We start from the raw sequence: 20,791 nt of genomic DNA, 5'->3' as shown, positions 1-20,791 counted from the left end.
CACAGTGACCCCCAGCCCACCCTGTCCTGGAGAGCTGTCGCTGCCACCCCGTATTCCCCAAAAACACTGGGGGGGGAGGCGTCCTGACACAGACGTGAAGACACAGATCAAACTGCCACAGGCAATACCACTGTCTATCAGAAAAACACCGAGGAGGGAAAGAGAGGGACAGCGCAGAGACAGAAAGAGAGAGAGAGAGAGAGAGAGAGAGAGAGTGGAAAAAAGGAGAGAGAATGAAAACTCTACAAAGGAAACAGAGGAGGAAGAAGAAGTGCTTTCCATATACTGCAGTCCACTCCGGGGTGGGGTTTCCAATACTGTACAGGCTTGCTTCTGAGCAAAGGGGAGTGTTGGGGAGGGCGTCTGTCCCGGAGGTCAAACCTCCGCAGGTGTGCTGCTCGAGTCTGTGTGCTCCATCTGGGGGCAGTCGGCGCCCGGCTCGCTGGTGTCCATGCTACAGTCCGACACCTCGCTGTCGCTGTGCTCCATGCTCTCCGGCCTGGGGGCCACCTGTCCTGAGCTCGGCCGGGGGGAGCGCGGGAGGTCGGGGTCTCCTCCGCCCGTCACTCCGCCTGCCGCCACTGCCTCCTTCGCCTGCCGGATGCAGTTGAGCCACTGTTGCTTGTTGAAGGTGTCGCTGGCCTGGAAGGAGTAGGTCTGGAGCTGCGCCCCGCTGCGGAACGTCACCCGGAAGAAGTTCTTGGCTGGAGGAGGAGGAGAAGACGAAAGGGGAGAAATTAGCGCCAGTTAAACACATCAGGCCTTTCTGTTGGTGGTAGAGTCAATACCTAGCTGAGGACAATGAACCACGGCTACGGAACCAAAACTGAAATAGTCCCAGGGGTAACGGCGGCAGCATGTAATGTAATGTAATTTAACCCCTGAGCTTCCAGAGTGACTGCGCGATGGGGGGGAGGGGGGGTCACGTGGGCTCGGTGCAGACACTCACTCCTCTCGTTGTTACTGAAGGCGCCCCGGATGGAGCCACCCAGCCGGATCTCCCCGTCCTGCAGGTCCTCCCACTCCAGCTCGCGCACGGGAATGGGCTGCCGGTACAGCTGGTAGCACAGCTGCTCGTTGTGCGTGACGGCGCGGGTGATCACCAGCACGTCCTGGAACAGGAACACGTGGAGCTTCTGCGGAGGGGAAGAGACAACAGAGCCGTCAGCGACGGGATCGAGGGTTTTCCCGTCCAGGCCTGGACACTGGGGCCTGATCAAGATCCGCTTCCAGCAAAACTCGATTGGATAACTGCGTGAAGAAAAATCAGCCAAATCTAATAACACAGCTATATAAATGGACTGGCTCCAGCGCTGTGGTACAGCACTCTTACATAATCTCCCCAGACCACAACACTACACATGTTCATTTCTCCTGGAAATTTAGGTAGCAGAATAAAACCAATGTACTGCACTGATCTGGGTATTTCCAATGCATTCAGAAGAGGTGATCAGCATTTTTTTTTTTTTTTTTTTTTTTTTTTACAGAAAAAGTAGTTTCTTTTTAAAGATAGGAACATCTTGGCATTTCGCAGATCACTGAGAGTCAGGGCTAAACTTGAAGATTATGTATGTATACAAAACTAACACCATTTGACATAACAGGAATAATATTTGGCAAACAGTGTGATGGAGTTGGATGGTAGGGATTTGGAATGATCCAGGGATGTTACGTAAGGCATATGTTAATGCTGACGCAGGACACTAGCTGGCTGCCGCCTGAGAGGGGGGGGGGGGGGTTTCTCTACTGTCAATATTTCCATTTTGATAAGTGCTATTCAGGGTATTTTTGGAACATTCTAAAGCCCTACAAGCCATATCTTTTTTGAATACAGAATGGCACAGCAATGCATGACCATGAAAGGTCCTGAACATCTGTGTATGTGTGTGTGTGTGTGTGTGTGTGTGTGAGGCTGCATGTGGGTGTGTGTTTGGGTGTGTGTGTGTCAGACTGCATGTGGGTGTGGGTGTGTGTGTGTTTGGGTGTGTGTGTGTGTGTGTGTGTGTGTGTGTGTGTGTGTGTGTGTGTGTGTGTGTGTGTGTGTGTTTGGGTGTGTGTGTGTGTGTGAGACTACGTGTGCATGTGTGTTTGGGTGTGTGTGAGTTTCCTGTAAGGCAGCACCTCTTTGCCATGCAGGGTGTGTAGGTGTTGCTACAGAGGGACTGGATGTGGGGGAAGGCTTTCCCAGAACCCAACACTCTGTGATCCAGACAGAGCACAGACCTGGTACCAGAGTCATCCTGACCTCCGTCTGACTTCCCTGTTTGGTAACTACTTCAAAAGAGCTCAGCAACAAAATGCACCAATCCCCTTATCTTGTCCTCCTTTTCTGTTTCAAAGGTTTTATTAGTTTTTTGTTTCAGCCACAATAAGGTTATAGGCTTTTTTTGGTCCTCACATCTTAAAAAGGTATTCCCCGTAGCTCTGGCTCCTCACCACAAAGTGATTAATAATCCTCTGTAATGGCATTCCCTGTGATTAGGACGCATTTTGATAAAAACCTGCAGTGATGGGAACTGCTCACAAAATCTTAAAATAAATCACCAGTGTATAGTGACCAAGTCTTAAATCATCCAACACAAAGTCCAGCCAGGTGTTTCACATTTGTACTATACACAGAGTATAGCACAGCATGCAGAATTTAATTACAGGTGCAGATTGGGAGGACACATGCTTATGGCTATGAAAATCCTTCATCTTTTTCTTTTCTTTTTTTTTTGCAACAGCTACACGCCCTGTGGTGCCCCAGGCATTTTCATGACTCATGACTCCACCTGCACAACTCTCCGCGTTCTGCCTGGCGATGTTTACAACCGGCCCGCCTCTGCTGCACCGCGCTGACCAATCCCGCGCCGGATCCTGCCGTCGCGTTACATAACCACCAATAACCGGCCTGACATCTGGGAGGTTTACAAGGATTTGACTTTGGCCCTCTAGGACCCTCTCGCACTTAACCTCTGGGTTTGAGTTACAGGACACATTCCTGCTTGAGACATTTCTCTCATCGTGTTTTTTCACACCCGCTGAAATGGAGAAAGGTCAAAGGGCAGGGGCTCTCACACCTAAAACTACTGCTTTGTTGTGAGCGTGGGTGGCTTGGTGCGGGGTCACTGGGTTTACTACCACAATGAAAGTGTGGCGTGACCGCAGGGGGCTGGATGGGCCACAGAGTGCTTTCCCACATAAACATTTAAGCACCAAATAGTGCCAAAGTGTCTCTGTGGAGGCGGGAAAGTGGAGTGAATTTTCAGGGGTAAACTGTAGAGCCACCATTAACACAGAATGCACATAATACAATTGGCCATTCATCATTCTTTCATTCACTTTGCTCCTTGCAGAGAATAAGACATCCACAATTCTCTTCCAGCTCTGCTTGTCCTTTGCAGATCTCCTCTCCTCACAACAGATTCATTTCTTTTAGTTCCTACTCAATGCCCCCCAAGTGGTCTTGGGACGTCCTCTTGTTCTTTTACCAGAGGGCTGTCCAATACAACTGGTACCCTTCAGATTTTTCCCGACACTGCATTTCTTTGACTGACACTTTTGACTGACACTCACCGCGCCTCTGTTGTTCTTGAGCTCCCCGTGGCAGCTGAGAACGCGGGAGCTGTCGATCAGCAGGTCCCTCTGGCTCTCCTCCAGGTACAGCAGGCGCTCCTTGTAGTAGCGGCACTCGGATTCACCCGTCTGCACGTTGATCTCTGCCACAATGCCCTGGATCATGCTGATCTGGGGTAGCAGACACAGCGAGGGGTCAGGACAGTTGAGGACAGATGGGGAGAAGGGGGGGAAACACCACTGCAGCCCCTGCCTCCTTAGCCTATGAAAACATTTTCATACGGGCAGGCTGGATTTCTTGTATTCTTGACCCCTAGAGCTGTCTGAACAAATGCCAAACCGCTGCTTGGCTACGGAGGGCTAACGTGCCCCAGCAGAGGAGCAGCCATGTTAGGGTGACCTTGGTGCAGCAGGGCAGGGCAGGGCGCTAACAGGCCCCTTTCCCTGACTACAGCAACTCATCAGCAGCTTGGCTCTGGCTGCTTGCTGGGGCCTGCCCTGGGGGTTCACTGTACTGACAGACACAGCAGCTCCACCTTGGTGAGTAATAGCTGGGATAGGACAGGGCAGGTCAAAGAGAGGTTTTCTCAACTTATCATCAGCTGGCGGGAAACAAAGTCAGTTTGACCAGGTTAGATCCAAGTCTCTCATGCCTTTGGGCAGACGGCACATGTCCTACTGTACTGCTACCCAGCCCAGCAGGCCTCTCCATTAAAGCTAATAAGTTACTTTATGTCAGTACTTGTATCAAAGCTTAAGTAACCAAGGTGTTACAGAACTAACACCCAAAGCTGCATTTTTGGCAAGTTATGGCACTTCAACGATAAGTGTCTCATTCTCATCCAATTGGTTCTGTGCAATACAGATTTGAGATTTGATTTCATTTTACTTTTCATCTTACTTTAGGGTCATTTTGGGATCAGAGAGCCAACTAGCATTTCTAAGTTTTGACTTTTTTGGGGAAAAATGAAAGCATTTCATGGAATTGATGTCCAGTGCTGACAAGGCAGGTGACACCGGAACTTGACACAGCCTGCGATTTTTCCTGAGGAGTCAGGACTGACTTAACACTACAGGGAGACGGATGCTGACTGTGTCCCAGACAAACGTTAGACAGAAAAGCGCCAGGGTCCTCACCGCCTCGTCCAGGTGCTGCCGGTCGGGGTGGTCGTTGGGCGTGTGTTTCAGGATCTCGCGCAGCAGCAGCGGGTACTTGACCAGCCGCGAGCGCGGGATGTCCAGGAAGTTCCACAGGTCCAGCTTGCGGCTGAAAGGCGACTCCAGGCAGCGCTGCAGGAAGTCGTGCACGCGGTGGTCCTGCTTCTTGTGGTCCAGCAGCGCCTTGGCCGCCACCTGGTTGCTGCAGTAGCTGTTGTAGGAGTCCAGGCAGGGTAGCTGGGAAAGACGGGGGAGGGGTTAATGGTGAGGAACCGCCCACCAGATACAAAGCTGCAGGGTTTGGTAATACTGCTGAAACCAGCATAAAACATCACCAGATATCCTGCCTGAGTGCTAAAAATAGAAACAAATTCCATTATCATAAGTCATTTTAACATAGAACGTTTGAAGACCTGTCTGTCCACATGTTTACTAGTAGAACAGGAACCCGTTACGAGACGAGCCCTCCACCACAACCCGGCACTGCGGAACACAACACTATCAATGGTGCCCTTGTGTGAATCCTGTTTGTCACACGTCAGAGGCGGAAGAATGCCACTCAGCCAGACCAGGCAGATTTTGGAGGGGAAACAGCAAAGCGCCATGCATGGCCACAGCATGGGTGACGAGCAGAAGGTGACGGCCCAACTGGTGGCACGAACCACACGAGCACCTTCAGATCACACTGAGCTAGCAGGCGCTGACCCCTGCAGATCCCTGCCTGGGGACTGGGAGCTGACCACTTCCTGTACTGGTGCATCCCAACGCCATAGAAACAGGCAGACCTCACTATGATCCTGCCCACCGAAGCCGACTCATTTCCTATTCAGATGGGGATGTCGTCACAAAACGCTATTCTTAGACCTCAACAATAACAGAGAGGATGACTCCTTGTGTCACATTTGGAGCTCCACAGAACTTGGAGATTGGCTCAAGATCACTATCTAGGCTTGGGTGACACATTCTGAAGTAGTGTGAGATCAGCAAATATGAGGTCACCCTTCAAGATTCTCCATAACCGGTCTCAGCATCTCCTTAGATCTTCAGATACAAAGACGCAGAACTAATACAATCATTTATTACACTCCAAACATTCCCAACCACTCATGAGTGACCGTATATTACGCAGGATGCGTCAACACAACCGGAAATAAGCAAAACTCCGGTGCTTGCGTGGAGTAAACTTGCTTCTCTTTTTAGCTCAAGGACCACGGCTTCACAGCAGTTGGTCTTGGCCGCATCTGGAGAGAATTTATGCAATCCCTTTGGCATATGAACGGCAGGGGGTGAGGGTTCATGGAGGAGACTGATTCAGCTGGGGACGCGTAAACAGTTCAGTAGGAGAGGCGCCTTGATTTAGCACCCAACGTCCTCCTCAGGCACACGCCGTTCCCCACAATCCCCGGCTGTAAACAAGAAGAAGGGTTTGCTCAACCCAATTTCACACCGATATTCAAACACCCAGCTCAGGGCACCCAGAATCCACCTGTATCCCACTGGCCACTGGGGAAGGTCCCAGCATAATTTGATTCCATCTCCTGACCATACAGTATTACACTACTTTACATTACATTACATTATTGTCATTTAGCAGATGCTGTTATCCAGAGCGACTTACACAGGTTACAGTTTTGTACAATGTTATGCATTTATACAGCTAGATATTTACTGAGGCAGCTCTGGGTTAAGTACCTTGCCTAAGGGTACAGCAGCAGTGACCCAGCAGGGAACTGAACCAGCAACCTTTTAGTTATAAGCTCTGCTCCTTACTAATGTGCTGCACTGCCGCTGTCCTATTTTACAAGGGAAAAAAAGATATCCAACCAAAGCTGTGACACTGAGTGATGAATCTGCTAAGGATGTTGCTCTCTAGTTCCACTGCCTGTTTGTTCAATAAGGAGCTGCTCCAGAGGCCAGCTCTCATAAATCTGCACAGCGCCGATTCTCCCTGAGTATACATCCCCTTGTATGTACTCGCTGAGGACAGCCTGTCTCGCCCAGACGAGAGGTTAGCATTGAACATCACAAGTAGCCTCTGTGTCAACAGCAGCTGTGGGGGTGAGCAGACGGGGCAGAGAGTGAAGAGGAGGACAAGGTGCTGAGAGTGAACTGTATCACGAGAACCTAACAACGGACCTGAACACCTGGACGAGCTTATGCTCCTGTCAGTCTCGGAGGCATAAATTCAGCATGTACAGCACAGGGGGTCACCTCAAGCATCCTTCTCACTTCCCTACACCTCATTGCCACGTGAAGGTCAGAGTCCAGCAGGGTGCCCTCTTCCCCCTCCTCTGCCACCCCCCCCCCCCCCCCCCAGCAGTGTTGACCTCTGCCCCCATGACACACTCCCCAGGGTCCCTGTGCCCTCTCCCACACAGCCTCCTTTTTGTTAGCTCTCATGAGGGGGGAGGGGGGTGCCCCTGTAATCCCTGCCTCCCACATGTACCCTCTGAGGCCTTGGGCTCTACGCCGTTCCCCACGTCATCAGTCCTGGAGGGCAGAGCCTGAGTCACACACAGCGACAGGGGGGCTCATTTCTGACTCCTCCTCTGTGATCTGCCCCACCACGGCTTAACTGCACTACTCTGGAAGAGCTTTCACAGAAAGAAAATGCAAACCAAATGACACATCAAAGGTGCAGCTAGTGAATATACACAGGAATATATGAAGGGCATTAGAAGACTTTGCTGTTGAACAGCCATTTGAGGGTATCCTCCTTATAGATTTACCAGATTCCAGTATAACTCATCTGGAAGGAGACAAAAAAAAAGGCAACTGAAGGAAAGTGCACTGCCTCAGTGCTTCCGTGACCGAATAACAAACCCAGAACAGGAGATCTGCCAGAGAAGCACAATCAGATCAGAAAGTTCATTTTCGATTTGCCTCAGAAACACACGGCCAAAGAGAAAAAACGCCAATGCATCTGGCCCGCAGCACATACCAATACAAACAAATCCCCCGCTCCAAAAGAGAACATTCGACAGCCCTGTCGAGTGTGATTAATAGGCCGGGTCTCTCCGCCCGCACATGCCGCCCCCCCCCCCCCCCCCCTTTAAACCTCTGAAGCAGCCAGGGCTTGCTGAGAAAGGTCTTTCTCAGTGTTCAGCACAGTAAAGCAGTACAGAGGCAATCCCTGGCTGAGTGAAAGCAGCCAGGGCAACAGCGCCAGCTGAAACTGACTTTACTCCCCAGCGCTTCACTCTCAGTAGCTCCCCCCCCCCCCCCCCCCCCAAATCATACCAGCTCCCCCGCATGGCTCCCTCCCAGAGCAGCTCCTCTCTCAGAGGCTGTTACCAACCATACCAAGCAGATCTGGGGCCAACCACCAGATGTGACGGGGATATACCCCTGAAGCGGTCGGCCCAGAGCAGCCAGGAAACGGGTTAAAGGCACCGAATGACTGAGGACACCCGGTGGGGTGTTGCTGTGTGTGTATGTGCCGGTGTGAGGACTGAGAGAAGGGGAGCAGCGTGCAGCTCCTCTTACCCAGCTGACCAGGATGTGGCCCACATGATCCGTGGAGCCGTCGGGCTTCCTGGCCTCTCGCAGTCGACTCAGCAGATCTAAGGGCGGAAAAGGCTTCGTTCAGACACACAGTCCCGAGGGTGGAAAAACTCCCTGCCCAGCAGAGAGCTCCCGGCCTCAAACTCTGCTCTTTGACAAGCTTTCCCTCACACAGCATGTGTGCGTGTGTTTCAATCAGCCTGGTCTTGCTCTCATCTAGAGTACTGCAGTTGCGTGTGCTTGTGTATTTGTGTGTGTACATGTATATGTGTGGCTCTGCATGTATGTATGCATGAGTGTATGTGCATGTGTGGAAGTCTGTGTGCTTGCTCACGCATATCTATGCGTGTGCATGTGTGAAAGTGTGCATGTCTGGGTTTTTGCAGACAGGATGCCATCCTCACCTTCGTGTAGTGGGATGAGAGAGTCCAGGGTTCCAAAAATCTGGTTGAGCTCCTGCTCAGTCATGATTGACAGCTTCAGCATAGGGTCGTGGTAGGCCTGGAGAGAGACCATACTAATTACACCAAGCACCACTGGGAATTAATTTCCTGGGAACAAAGGATTGGTCTGCTGACACATCCACTGGAGTGTGCTTGAGAGCCTTACAATTATGGAACGTTTACAGGAAGACCCAGGGGAACTTGTTAGCGATTACAAGCTGTATTAACAGTGATTCAGTATTGCCTGCATTAAAACATGGGCAATTAAAAACTCCTGACCCATTTAATAGATACAAAAATTTTTATCTATGGGCCAAAATGGAGTTCTCATATAAACAACACAGCCAGCATTAGCAGGGATCACTTCATTCCCTTTCAGTCCCACCTCAAAATAACCCCAAACACGACTAAAAAAGGCAGCTATGCTCAGCCTAAAACATCAGCACAAGACACAGCAGATATTTCATTCACATGACACTGATGAAGTTAAACACAGCAGAACTACAAAGCAAACGTTTAACTGGTACATCTGTCGGAGAAACAGCAGAGGAGCACGTTGTGGTGTTGTAAAAGCATGACAGGGTGGGTATCTGAGCGCTGCACCCAGCACCCCCCCCCCGCCCTGCCCTCTGTGTGTGGCTGCTGGAGTGCTGGGACACTGGAGCTGGGCTTCTCGCATGAGTGAAATAACTCAGCCTTCACACTTTCCGTGAGAGGAGGGAAGACGATACTAATTGGAAAAGCAGGTTCTAACCTTCTTGGCCAGCTTCAGATCCTCAATCAGGTCCTGTTCCCCCTGGGAGAGCTCGAAGATGGCCTGCAAGGGGGAGGAGTGGAGAGGGGGATAGAGAGGGGGGGATAGAGAGGGGGAGAGAGAGAGAGGGCAGTCAGGTCACGGCCTCCATTCTGTCACATCTCTCAGTGAGGATCAACAGCTCGTCACCTCAAACCCCTGTTCTGGGACCAGGCGCCTCTCTCAAAAAAAAAAAAAAACAAAAACACAGCAGTGTTGAAAAGGAGTGTTTGACTCTCCTTTCTACAGGGGAAAACAAGATGTCAAGTCTAATTGCACTATTTTGAATTTGCTTATTGAAAAATCAATGGTTTGAAAATAGGTCATGGGCTTATCGTCATGACCAAGGGAGAAACGGACTGTTTAAACATGCAAATCAATCCACAGTTCAGGGCTATGCTTGATGAGTGTGTCAGAGCAATCAGAAAGTAGCCCAACTTAAATGAGTTTCGATCAAAGGGTATGAAAGAAGTATTAATGCAACAAAAGGCTTGCTTTAGCGATAAGAGCCCCTCGTTACCTACAACTGAGCAGAAGCATACAGAGAGCCAAAGCCCTTTGACCCCAAAGAACTCAATACTTCCTAGAAGACAGCTGGACTCTGTTGTCCACACCATGTCTACAACACTTTGAAGTCTGTGTGGCCAGGCAGGAAACTACATTTTTTTTTAAAGGGGGAGGCTGTAACACTCCAAATGGGCCACACTTATTTTAACTGCATAGTGCCTGCACCTTAAATGCACTCCTGACTGAAAGAGAACCAGCTAAACAGCCAGCAGTGATGTTTTTGGAACCTTTATTCCTCTCCCCTCTTGGCCAATCTTAAGTCAACAGCGGTTTTTCCGCCAGTGCTTACCCTGCAGTCTGTGTGTTAGCGTAGCGTTTTTCACCGTGTCATTCTGGGTTCTTGCCGCCGTTGCTCACTGCACTCTCAGCCCTTCTTTACCCTGCCTCTTCCACATCTTTATTTAGGTGATACATCCTTGGACGAGTCATGCTTTGCCAAAGCCTTCAATATTTATATCCCCGATTGTAAACACTGTCAGGCTGTATCCTTCTTCTTTCCACAAACATTGTTTTAAATAAACCAGAACTCTGAACTCTCAGAGCAAATGACACACAAGGGCATTGTTCCGTAATTAATGAAACGGCTCCAGAAAAAAAGGATAAAAATAGACATATCTACTTGTAACCTGTTAAGATGTACCTCCAGCTGAAGCACTAAGATACTTTCCGTATGCTACTGCACAACGGTTGAAGTAATCCTACAGATCTGTCACTGCTGGTGGATGAGGAAGGAACGAGTCTGCGTGCGCGTGCTGACCCCTCCTCTGTGGCAGGGGGCGCTGTGGGGGCCTCACCTCCTGCCGCTTGATCTCCTTGGAGGACAGCATCTGGCCCAGCCGCACATCGAAGGTCTCGCTCCACAGCTTGCTGTCGCGGCGCTTGGTGATGGCGGGGGGCGCGTGCCGGCTCCATGGCCGCGGCGGGGCCGCCTCCGTCCGGCTCTCGCTGCGGAAACTGATGGAACGCTGTGGGTGGGGTGGGGGGCGTGGGGTGTTAGAGAGGGAGAGAGAGAGAGAGAGTTTGGGTGAGCAGGGAGCAGGAGCTGACTGGTACGGGATAGGATAGGAGGAGGTGTTACCGAGCTGATTTCATGACTAATTTACTCTGCACCGCAGGACATATCAAATGCCAGGGTGAGGCCGTTCCCATAATGCCCCCCAGATTAATCAAACAAAACATCTCTCATAACAGGGAAAGGGACCGGCGAGTCAAAACATTACGAAATGTGCACATTACAATCAAGTCAGATCAGAGGGGCCCGGCGGCCATGTTTTGGAAAGAGACTGATTTGTCCCGAATGCAAAACTAATGAGCTTTCCAGGAATGCCAAACAAGCCCTCATCAGAGAGTTCCTGCATCAGACAGGGGGGGGATGCTGTGTTTACAGGTCACGCCCACGGCTGCTTATCTGCAGCTCATGGGGAGGCGTGTGGACACTGGGAGAGAGGCGCAGGTCACAGAGGCCACCATGCTGAGAGGGACAACATGGCCGTGAAAGAGTAGGGGCAGTGGGGACCAAAGTAAAGGCCTCACACCTCTCTGTCCAACCCTCTGGGCTTTTACAGGCTGTGGAGGGGTGGTGTGAGAGAGACCCCCTACTGTGTCTCCTCTGTGACTAGTGCTGCGCTGTTAACAGCACCAACCCAGTCATATTTTTGGCCCATGGCTCAACGGGGATAGCTGGGGAATGTTACAGCCTGCTGAAGAAAACTTGAATCTACATACATACATCAAAGCCGTTAAATACAGCATACACTTGTATTATGGCTCATTGGTAATCTTCTGCTCTTCTGACAAGCAATTATTCCAGGGAAGGGAAGCCATCCCTTCTTCTTTCATTTTCATGGTCAAGATTGAGTCAGCCTTAATGGTCAATGACACATGGGCTTGCAGTTCGCAGAACAGCAACTGCGGGGGCGGAGGGGTCAAAAATGACGGCAAAATAAATTCAAACGCACACACTGTCACCACACTTCCTCACCCACCTCCTCTTAGTGAGAACCTCACAGAAAGGATTCGGTTGAAAGGACTGAGTGTTTCTCTAGCTGTGAGGAACAAAGAAAGACAGTAAGTGCTGCACAGAGGGAAGGAGAAGGATAGAGGGGAAGAGGGACAGATGCACACACACAGCTCCCGGGGAGCAGGAGGGAGTGCTTTCTGAGGCAGGGGATTATCTGTGGAGACAGGGCCGCCTGGTCTCGGGCTCATGCACGGGGGCGTGAGAGAGCAGCCGGTGAGTGTCCAGTCTGTGCGCGAGAGAGTGTGAAAGCGCTGGGAAAGCCAGGCCCCAGCTAATGGGGGATGAATCAGCTGTTCCCGACACCCAGCTACGCAGCGACACAGACGCGGCTCTGACTCCAGACCCGCAAAGCCGAGCCAAGGCTCTCACTTCCCGCTCAGGGGACAGGGCCTCACTCCCTGGCAAAACCCGCTGGCAGAATTGGCATCTTCCCTACCAGGCGGACGGGGATCGCCCTCCAAAAGCAAACCAAGCACGCAGACAGTGCCCCCCCCTCCCCCACACGCACCGCCACCTGCCGCTGGGAGTGTGTTCAGCCAATCAGACAGCAAACTGCCCTGTACAGGGCAGCACACTGATCTGCAGGCTGAATCACCTGACCGTCCTCTCTAAAAGAGCCCCACACATGGCAATCCCTTCCACAGCAACAAAAGGGCTCCAACAGCTGATTTCTGGGAATCTGGGCCATCGCGCCGTTACATAACTTTATAGATAGTCATTGATGGTGCACAACACTTCCAGTCAATCATTTAAGCAAGCTGAGACACTCAAGGTGATGCATGAACAATTTTGCAACTCAGTAAAACAGCTGATTACTCATATTCCTGTATGTGCATGTGTGTTTATGTGTGTGTTGGGCTAAGCTTTCATTTACTGTGTTCATTTAGTGCAGCTTTGGTTCAATACAGCATTAGCAGGATTTGCAGAATTATCCTGCAGTAAAAAGCAGTGTTGCCAGCAGTAGGACCTATATATTGGTTTTCCAATATCAACATGTATTTTTTAAAATCTTTTCATCTACATCATCAGTCAACTTACAATTGAACTTTAAAATTCAACCAGCCTAGCTTTATAAGAGGCTGATAGGTAATCCGCTTATTGAGTCTGACCAATAATCACTGGCAACCAGTCATCTTAATTTGTGGACATAGTTACAGCATTGATCCCACAGCATTTGTCGAGCACCAAATGTGTGTACCTGCAGCGTCTGCCCAATTCGTTTCAGGGGCGCCGCCTTCACCGGGGGGATGAGGCTGGCCAGAGAGGTGACCCGGGACAGGGGCTTCACCCTCTTGTTACTGGGCTCCTGGAGAGGAGAGGGGAGAGAAACATGGTTAGATACCGTGACCGCATACACACACACACACACACACACACACACACACACAGAGACATACACACACACTTTAAGAACACCCTTGACCCTAGTGTCGGGGTGGGTACCTTCTTTCTCACAATCTCCATGGGACCCTTGCACCAGGCCAGCAGCGAGAGGCTGAAGCTGCTGGGAGTGAGCGGGGTGTCCTGACGGCCTGCGTGACCTCGGCGCCACTCGCTAGCCCCCATCATCTCTGCTCCCGGGCCATGTGAGCTCAGGTGTCCTTACAGTGCAGGGCGCGTATAGCACCCAGGGGACCCCCCCACCCCAACACCCCTGCTTTCAGCCTCCGCATCCTGTCTCCCCCATCGTCAAGGTTACGCAAACAGACTGCCCTACCGAAACGCCGTTCCCCCTCCAGAAAAAAACTGGTATCCCGACAGCGTTTCCAGGAGTCCAGAAACAAACGCAGCAGCCCTGAATTTTCCCGAATCAGAAAATATTGTTCTGGTACTGAAGACACTCCTGCAGGTTAGAGCATGTAGAGTTCAGGCTTGCCCTTCACGCTGCACAAAGATCACTTCCAAATCAGCACGACGGCAATAACGGACAGTCTCCCATGCTTAGCAACATCGTCCATTCCTGGCATGAAACGAACACAGACAGGAAAAACATGCTGGACGATGCCGGAGTAACACATCCCCAACCTGAAGGACCTGCGGCAGCAGCTGCTTCTCTGTCTCTCTCCCCTCGCGTCTGTCTCCTCTCTCCCCTTCTCCTTCTCTCTCTCTCTCTCTCTCTCTCTCTCGCTCTCTCTCTCTCTCTCCTTCTCTCTCGCTCTCTCTCCTTGCCATTGCCTTTGTGGAGAGCCCGGTGTGATGTCACTGCAGCTGCCCGATCGGTATTCTGAGAGCAGACCCTCTTTAGACACCCCCCCCCCCCCCCAAAAACCCCAACTTACACACACTGCCAGACAACCTGCAAGCGTGAGCTGACACACCCTCCATCTCCCTTATGTAGCTTTGGAAAAAGTCACCAGGTAGCAGCACTGGCTCTGTAATTACACATTCCATTTCATGCCCTCTAGTTAATTTTATATTAATACTTCCTCTTCATCTCAAACAAATGGGCACTGTAGCTCCTGTTTACATTCAGTGGCCACCACATTTTAACACAAGTCCAAACATGACAACGTGTTCAAATTTATTTGAATTTGATTTCCAGTAACCCTTGAGGATGTTTAAAGTTGTGCTAAAATACCCTATTCGACCACCCCATACTTAACTTAACTTAAAAATACAAGATTTGTGTAAAGCTAATGAACGAGAGGCTCTTTTTCTATACATTCTGAGTGAAGACATGACAGAGAGCAGGCAGGTTTAGACCAGGCATGTTTCGTCCTATTCAGCTACAGGACACAGGACCTGCACAAACACAACGCTCTGTGACATCATGTGTGCCGCTCACCTTGTGCAATTATCACCAAGCAAGACTATGATGCACTATGATGATGGAGAATGCAAACGAGCAATGAAATAAGTCTTGCATATTTGACTTGCTAAAGGAAAATGTGCCACATGCTGTTGTTTTACTTTGGTAACAGGTAGAGGATAGAGTCGTAACTGAACACATACACTGTTCCCTGCTGGAGGAAAATACAAATCAAACAAGGTCCTCAAGTGTCCAGGGGCTGACCTGACTATCAAAACAGCGCTTAAACACTCTCTGATCCCCCCCCTGCTAGCAGATGCTCTCTTTATGTAAGGAGCAGTTCAACAGACACCACTTCTCTTCTCCCTCTCTGCCCCTCTCCTGAAATCTGACCCTGATCTGGTATCTGCTGGCAACCCATGGCCTGTCAGTCAGGGTCAGGCAGCACAGATAACCTCCTGAAACTGCATTCCCCCCACACCAACACACAGGCTCTAATCCATCAGCCACATCACTCATGCATTCATCCTGGTGTTATGCAACAGACACCCCTCACCTCTAAGACACTTTATCTCCATCTCAATCTCCCACATGCGCACACACACACATACATACACACACACACACACACACACACGCTCACACACACACGCGCACACACACACACATACATACAAACACCTCTGCTTCTTCCTCTATCCAGGTGAAACGAGAACCTCAATGGGAAAGCCTAAGCAAGCATATAGTGCAGAGGAGACATGTATCACCATGCTTGCTCAATCTGTGCTTTTCATAATCAAGAAGCATCAGCTGTCTACGATCCACACTTCAGCAAACACAGAACAGCCATGGGACTCAGCCTTAACACACATGCTTACATAACTCTGCGCCCTCCTTCAGCGGGAAATTCTTCAATGTGAAAAATCACTTACTGGTAAAAGAACACATTCTCCATCTATGTCTAAACTGGTCATTACAGCTTATCTGATGGCCATCCGCCATGAGAGATCAGCTCTGCCTTCCCCAGGCAAAACTGCATGTACAACCTGCCACGGTTCACACACAAACACGGCCGCCCGCTCGCGCATGAATGCGCATATACCATCCACAGCTCAATATCCCCCGATGTGGGGCTGAACATGCCTTCCAGCTGGGTGCCCTGAATTAGCATTAAATCGATGCACATATGTGGCAGTCATTCGATCGCGCAATCATAAACCTCCGCGCTGATGCGAACACGGCTCAGTGGTCCCCCGCCAGGATCAAACAGGAGCTCAAGGACACCTTCCCCTGGCCTGTGCCCACAGCATTTCCATACCGTGGCTCCCCTGAGAAAACTGCACAGCGAAACACTGTTCCTCTGATTCAACACTAGTACACCGATCCAACTACTCTACACCCTATCGGCATAAACAGCGGCAATTTCTGCCAGCTGCACACAATAGAATGGATTGGACAGACTTTTCCTAATTTGCTTTTCCATTTGCCTTCTGTATCTCCGTATAAAAGCACACGGGAGTGACCCTGGATGAGGTCCTTGGGTCGCTCTGGGCTGAGAACTCAAGGAGCTGAAATGTACACACAGCTAATATACGAACAAGGAGGGGGCGCTGGAGAACAGTGTTTACATAAGATGGGGAAGCAGAACAGACAAAAACAATGTATGGCAAGAAGAAAATTGCCTGCCCCGAAGAGAACACTTGGCACTGGTTATTAGTTTGCAACAGCAAAGGCTTTCCAAACACTTTCAAAATGGATCTCATGGACTAAAGCCCATGAAGTTCTTAATTTGATTTCTGACAGTTCCTTTTTTTAAATGGCGCTTTGTTTTTGCCAAAATAACCAATCACAGGAGGCGTTTAAGGAACAAGCTGTGAGAACACCCATGGCAGGTCACGGCAGTTAAATTTAGATGTAATGGCTGGGCCTGCCTGAAGGCACCTCCCCACCATCTCTCACTTTCTCCCCCCTGTCATCATGATGGACAGCCAGCATGGGCACTGCTGCCCAGAAATAATGCAGAGTTTCTGTGCTGGAGACTTGTGGAACTTTCCCCAAATAGATTTTACATAAGCCTCTAGGGCCAGGCCACTCCATTGTTACTGTGCGATAAACCTGAGTGAGTCACCAGTCTTCTCCCTGAGCAGCTCCTTTGTCAACTCACTTGAACCCCTTCCAAAAAGTCTAGGTTTTCACAATTGTGTTTTCTACCAATATTTTATTTTTCTGGCTGGAATCCTTTCTTTTGGACAATATGTATTGCCATTTCCCAAAAAGTAGTTCAGCAGGATTTCGGTAACTGTGTAGACAACACCCCCCCCCCCTTTATGACAGAGTAGCAACCTGCTAGACATCAGCAAACTGACCCCAGAGTGAAATCCATCTGCTGTATCCCAGCCCAGCGCTTTCTGCAAAAGGTAGAGCAGGCAGCCCTCTCTTCTCATAGTCACGTTTATTAATGGGCCTGTTAATGCCCTGTAATAAAGCGCAGAAGGGCTGTGTGTGTGTGTGTGTGTGTGTGTGTGTGTGGCTCTGTAGCATGGCAAACCTTTCCTTCACTCACACAGGTATTACCTAACCAGATTTAGAAATCTTAAATTCCATCGACTTCACCTCTGGAAAATCCACCACCAGAAGGATTATAAATCAAGTAGACTAAACCATTCTCTTAATGTGGAACATATAGGGCATGTTATTTTAAGCATACCTAACTGTGCTTCATTCACCACAAAATTAGCAATGGAAAGAAACCGACGGTACTTGACAGCACTTTAATGTTTAAGTTGTGAGGTGGAGTATGACAGGAAAAAAGAAACCTTTTTGTAAACAATTATCCACATCCAGGCCAACACAGAAACAGCTGGATGAGGCTACTGCAAATGCTGAAAGGTCAGACATGTCCCCACGGAAATGAGCAACAGTTTTAGGGTAGCGGGGGAACAGATGTGTCTCGGAGCGTGATTTAAGAAGACGGGTCCTCGCAACAACATGAAAGAGGGACCACGAAAGGAAATGTGACTCCAGGCAGTGCGTTTGTGCTGAGAGGGGAGTCTGGGCGGGTGGTGAATCAGAGCGCAGTCACGGTGTGGAAACCACAGGGAAGGAGACACCAGCGCTTTCAGACTGGCTCAGGCGCTGCTCGCTGTGTTGTCTGGAACGGATCTGGCTCCTTTCCAAGTGAGACGGACTTTCCTGTAGCCGATGCTTCTCTGGGGGTCCTGAAGGTCAGCAGACTACTAAGGAGCGAGAAAGAACTCTCACTCCAAACCCAGGAGATCCTGGGAGAGATATTGCCAACTAAGAGATTACGCAGTCACAAATCACCAGTCTACTGCACTTCCTGACACCAAGAGCCCTTCGTTTTGTGTGTGCGGTCCTGTTACCGGAGCAGGGGATGGCTTAAACATCACAAAAAAAGAGTGACTGTCCCTCCTCGTGGCGCTTGTGGCCTTGGAGGTGTATTTCTCAGAACGCAGTCACCAGGAAGCCACTGGAGACAGTCCGTATCACGCTGTGAATCAGACAGGACCCTTGTATTCAGGACGCGAGACGCCACTGAGGTTTGGTTTCGGGGAACAACAACGGCGGCATTCAGGAGTGCGTCTTGTTTTCTCCGCTGAAAGCGTGGCATGAGTACAATCTGTCCTTGTGGCATTTACAACCCTGAGATGTGCTGGCTGGATAAGCAGCATAATGATATGGATGTTGCACAGGCGGTTTTCTCTAACAAAACCAGTTTGAGCAGCTGGCCTCTGGCCAAAGTGTTGTCACTGAAGTGTGATGTATTTCCAAATGTTCCACCTAGCATTCCCTCCCTCCCTCCCTCTTCGCAAAGCACCAAAGCATGCTTTTTTCCCCAGCCTAAATCCCACCAGATCCCGCTCTGGCTCTCCTGGCACTATGACAAGCCAGCAGGGAATAGACAGTATTCCTCAGCTTTGATCTTGCTACATAAGAGACTGCATCTGCATCTGGTTGACCATGGATACCTCCCTCTCTTCCTGCAAGCCTCAATCTGGTACAACAGTATAGGATGTGCTGGGGAGGGTGGGAGGAAAATGAATTGCGCCCAGCATTGGGTCAGGACAGCATCTGTAATCCTTTGCTTCTGTCTGGAGAGTCCTGGAGGAGCTTGTGTAGTCCTCCTTAAAATCCACAGGAGACTTCACAAGCCAACTAGCAATGAAAAAAAAATACAAGACCTAAACAGGACCTCTGCATGGTCAATGAAGGGAAAGCTGATGGGAGGAAATTGCTGCAATTAACATTCAACAGGTTGGAGACAGCTTTGCATTTCTACTATCTGGCAAAGAGGCTGGGCTGCAGGACCAGAGCAGCACAGCAGAGGTATACCTGAAACCACTGCTTACCACCCCCCTGTTGGCCTTCTGTCTCAAAACTGAAATCAATCAACAGCTGTCAGCATCCTCACAGACAACACAAATTTGTACAGAGCTTACTTTAACAGGAGTGGACTTTTTTGATCACTCACAAGACAGTTGCATGGCACCTGTGTTGGCTGTTGCTAAAAGTGCTTACAGCCAGGCTTTAAGAGTCAGTTGCTATGTTTCTTGGCAAGAGTCGCAATGTAAAGTAACGCTGTGATCAGACAGTGACACCACTGAGGAAGATGTTTTCCAGGGCTGGAGGGGGTTAATGACGGTCCCATACGGCCTGACAGGCATGAATGTGCTCTGACAACTCCTCAGACCACCCCTTTCTTTGTGTCAAGCTAAATAAACCTATAATCTGTGTGTGTGTGTGTGTGTGTGTGTGTGTGTGTGTCTGTGTGTACGGAGGGGGGGTTCACTGTTAAAAGACATGTCACCATGAAGTACTTCGTCCGTAGGTAATCAAACAATAAAGAAAGGATTGGCAAAGTTCTAGAAACTTTTACAAATACACAAGATTCTTAGCAACCTGGACACTGCAATGCATTTCATATGAATAATATAATAATTGAACAGACTGACAGCTGAATAAGCAGAAATGTTACTGGAGGGAGACAGTGATATAGATACACAGTCATATAGATATGTGGTTGTATTTCAGGTGAATAATCAGAAGCCATCCTTCAAAGAGACAACACAGCATGCAACCCACACTCTTTGAAGTTAGCGTACTGTATGCGTCTGTCGGTTTTTACTGACCTAAATATTTAACCAGACCCCCTCTGCTGCCTGTGACTGCTAGGAGCTCCAGGAGCACTGCAGCCAGACTGCCCCCCCCATCTTAAAATGCAATAAATCCACAGCTGACAAGGGGAAATCAAAACCGTGCATTCACATTTCCTACATTTCAAACCACGTTCGCAGGTGGTTAGTAAACCGTGTCTCTTTTCTCCTGCATAGAGTTGTCCGCCTGTCAAGACACACTCTTTCAATTCTGACTATAGACACTATAACCAGATAAAAGCATCAATAACAGACTTATGCAAACACCAACAAGAGCCGAAGCTCCTCAGAGCACCCCCGTTCCTATAAGAGCCGTAAGGTTCTCCATCTGAACTCCTGTAAAGACCGTTTTCTTCTGACACATCTGAGCCTCCGTTGAGAAGCATAACTTGTGTAACTGTGCGCAATCTACTGCCAGAGCAATTAACGCTACATACACCTCTGATACCCAAGATTACAAGATTAAAAATAGATATTTCAACGCTTTGAACGCTTTCTGTTGCAAAGAACGCCCCATGTCATTTATGAATGGATTTTGATTTTACTTTTAATCCATTTGCGCGATTGCTGGTAAAATTCCCTTCACTGTTAGCCAGCTGTACAACTCAACGGACAGGTACATAGTCGATGCTACCAAACAGAATCATAACAAAAATTATTTCGTGTGGCATCACTGTGCGCTCAGAGCCCAAGTCATACAAAATAACTTAAAAATAAACAATAACGTTATTCCTGTTTAAGACCTATACCTAAATTTGGTGTATTTTAAAAAATATCACTTATTCTTGCAAACAAAGGGGAACGCTCCCTTAAAAATTAAACATG

At 49.5% G+C, this 20,791-nt stretch overlaps 1 protein-coding gene across 2 annotated transcripts in view; it reads right to left on the bottom strand.

Moving 5' to 3' along the window:
- Positions 1 to 207: 207 nt before the first annotated feature.
- The window catches only part of arhgef3 (Rho guanine nucleotide exchange factor (GEF) 3), a 45,720-nt gene continuing 25,136 nt past the window's right edge, over positions 208 to 20,791 (bottom strand). For both annotated transcript variants that reach the window (XM_036531325.1, XM_036531324.1), the window contains 9 exons: positions 13,242 to 13,349; positions 10,818 to 10,988; positions 9,418 to 9,480; positions 8,625 to 8,721; positions 8,203 to 8,279; positions 4,696 to 4,953; positions 3,559 to 3,729; positions 950 to 1,136; positions 208 to 704 (listed from right to left, as the gene is read on the bottom strand). In XM_036531325.1, the coding sequence (XP_036387218.1) occupies positions 376 to 704; positions 950 to 1,136; positions 3,559 to 3,729; positions 4,696 to 4,953; positions 8,203 to 8,279; positions 8,625 to 8,721; positions 9,418 to 9,480; positions 10,818 to 10,988; positions 13,242 to 13,349 (1,461 nt within the window). In that variant the 3' untranslated portion in view covers positions 208 to 375. The remainder of the gene's footprint in view (positions 705 to 949; positions 1,137 to 3,558; positions 3,730 to 4,695; positions 4,954 to 8,202; positions 8,280 to 8,624; positions 8,722 to 9,417; positions 9,481 to 10,817; positions 10,989 to 13,241; positions 13,350 to 20,791) is intronic.

Source organism: Megalops cyprinoides, chromosome 6, assembly GCF_013368585.1.
Source record: "Megalops cyprinoides isolate fMegCyp1 chromosome 6, fMegCyp1.pri, whole genome shotgun sequence".
NCBI classification, from domain to species: Eukaryota; Metazoa; Chordata; class Actinopteri; order Elopiformes; family Megalopidae; genus Megalops; species Megalops cyprinoides.
This window is presented reverse-complemented; position numbering and strand designations above follow the sequence as displayed.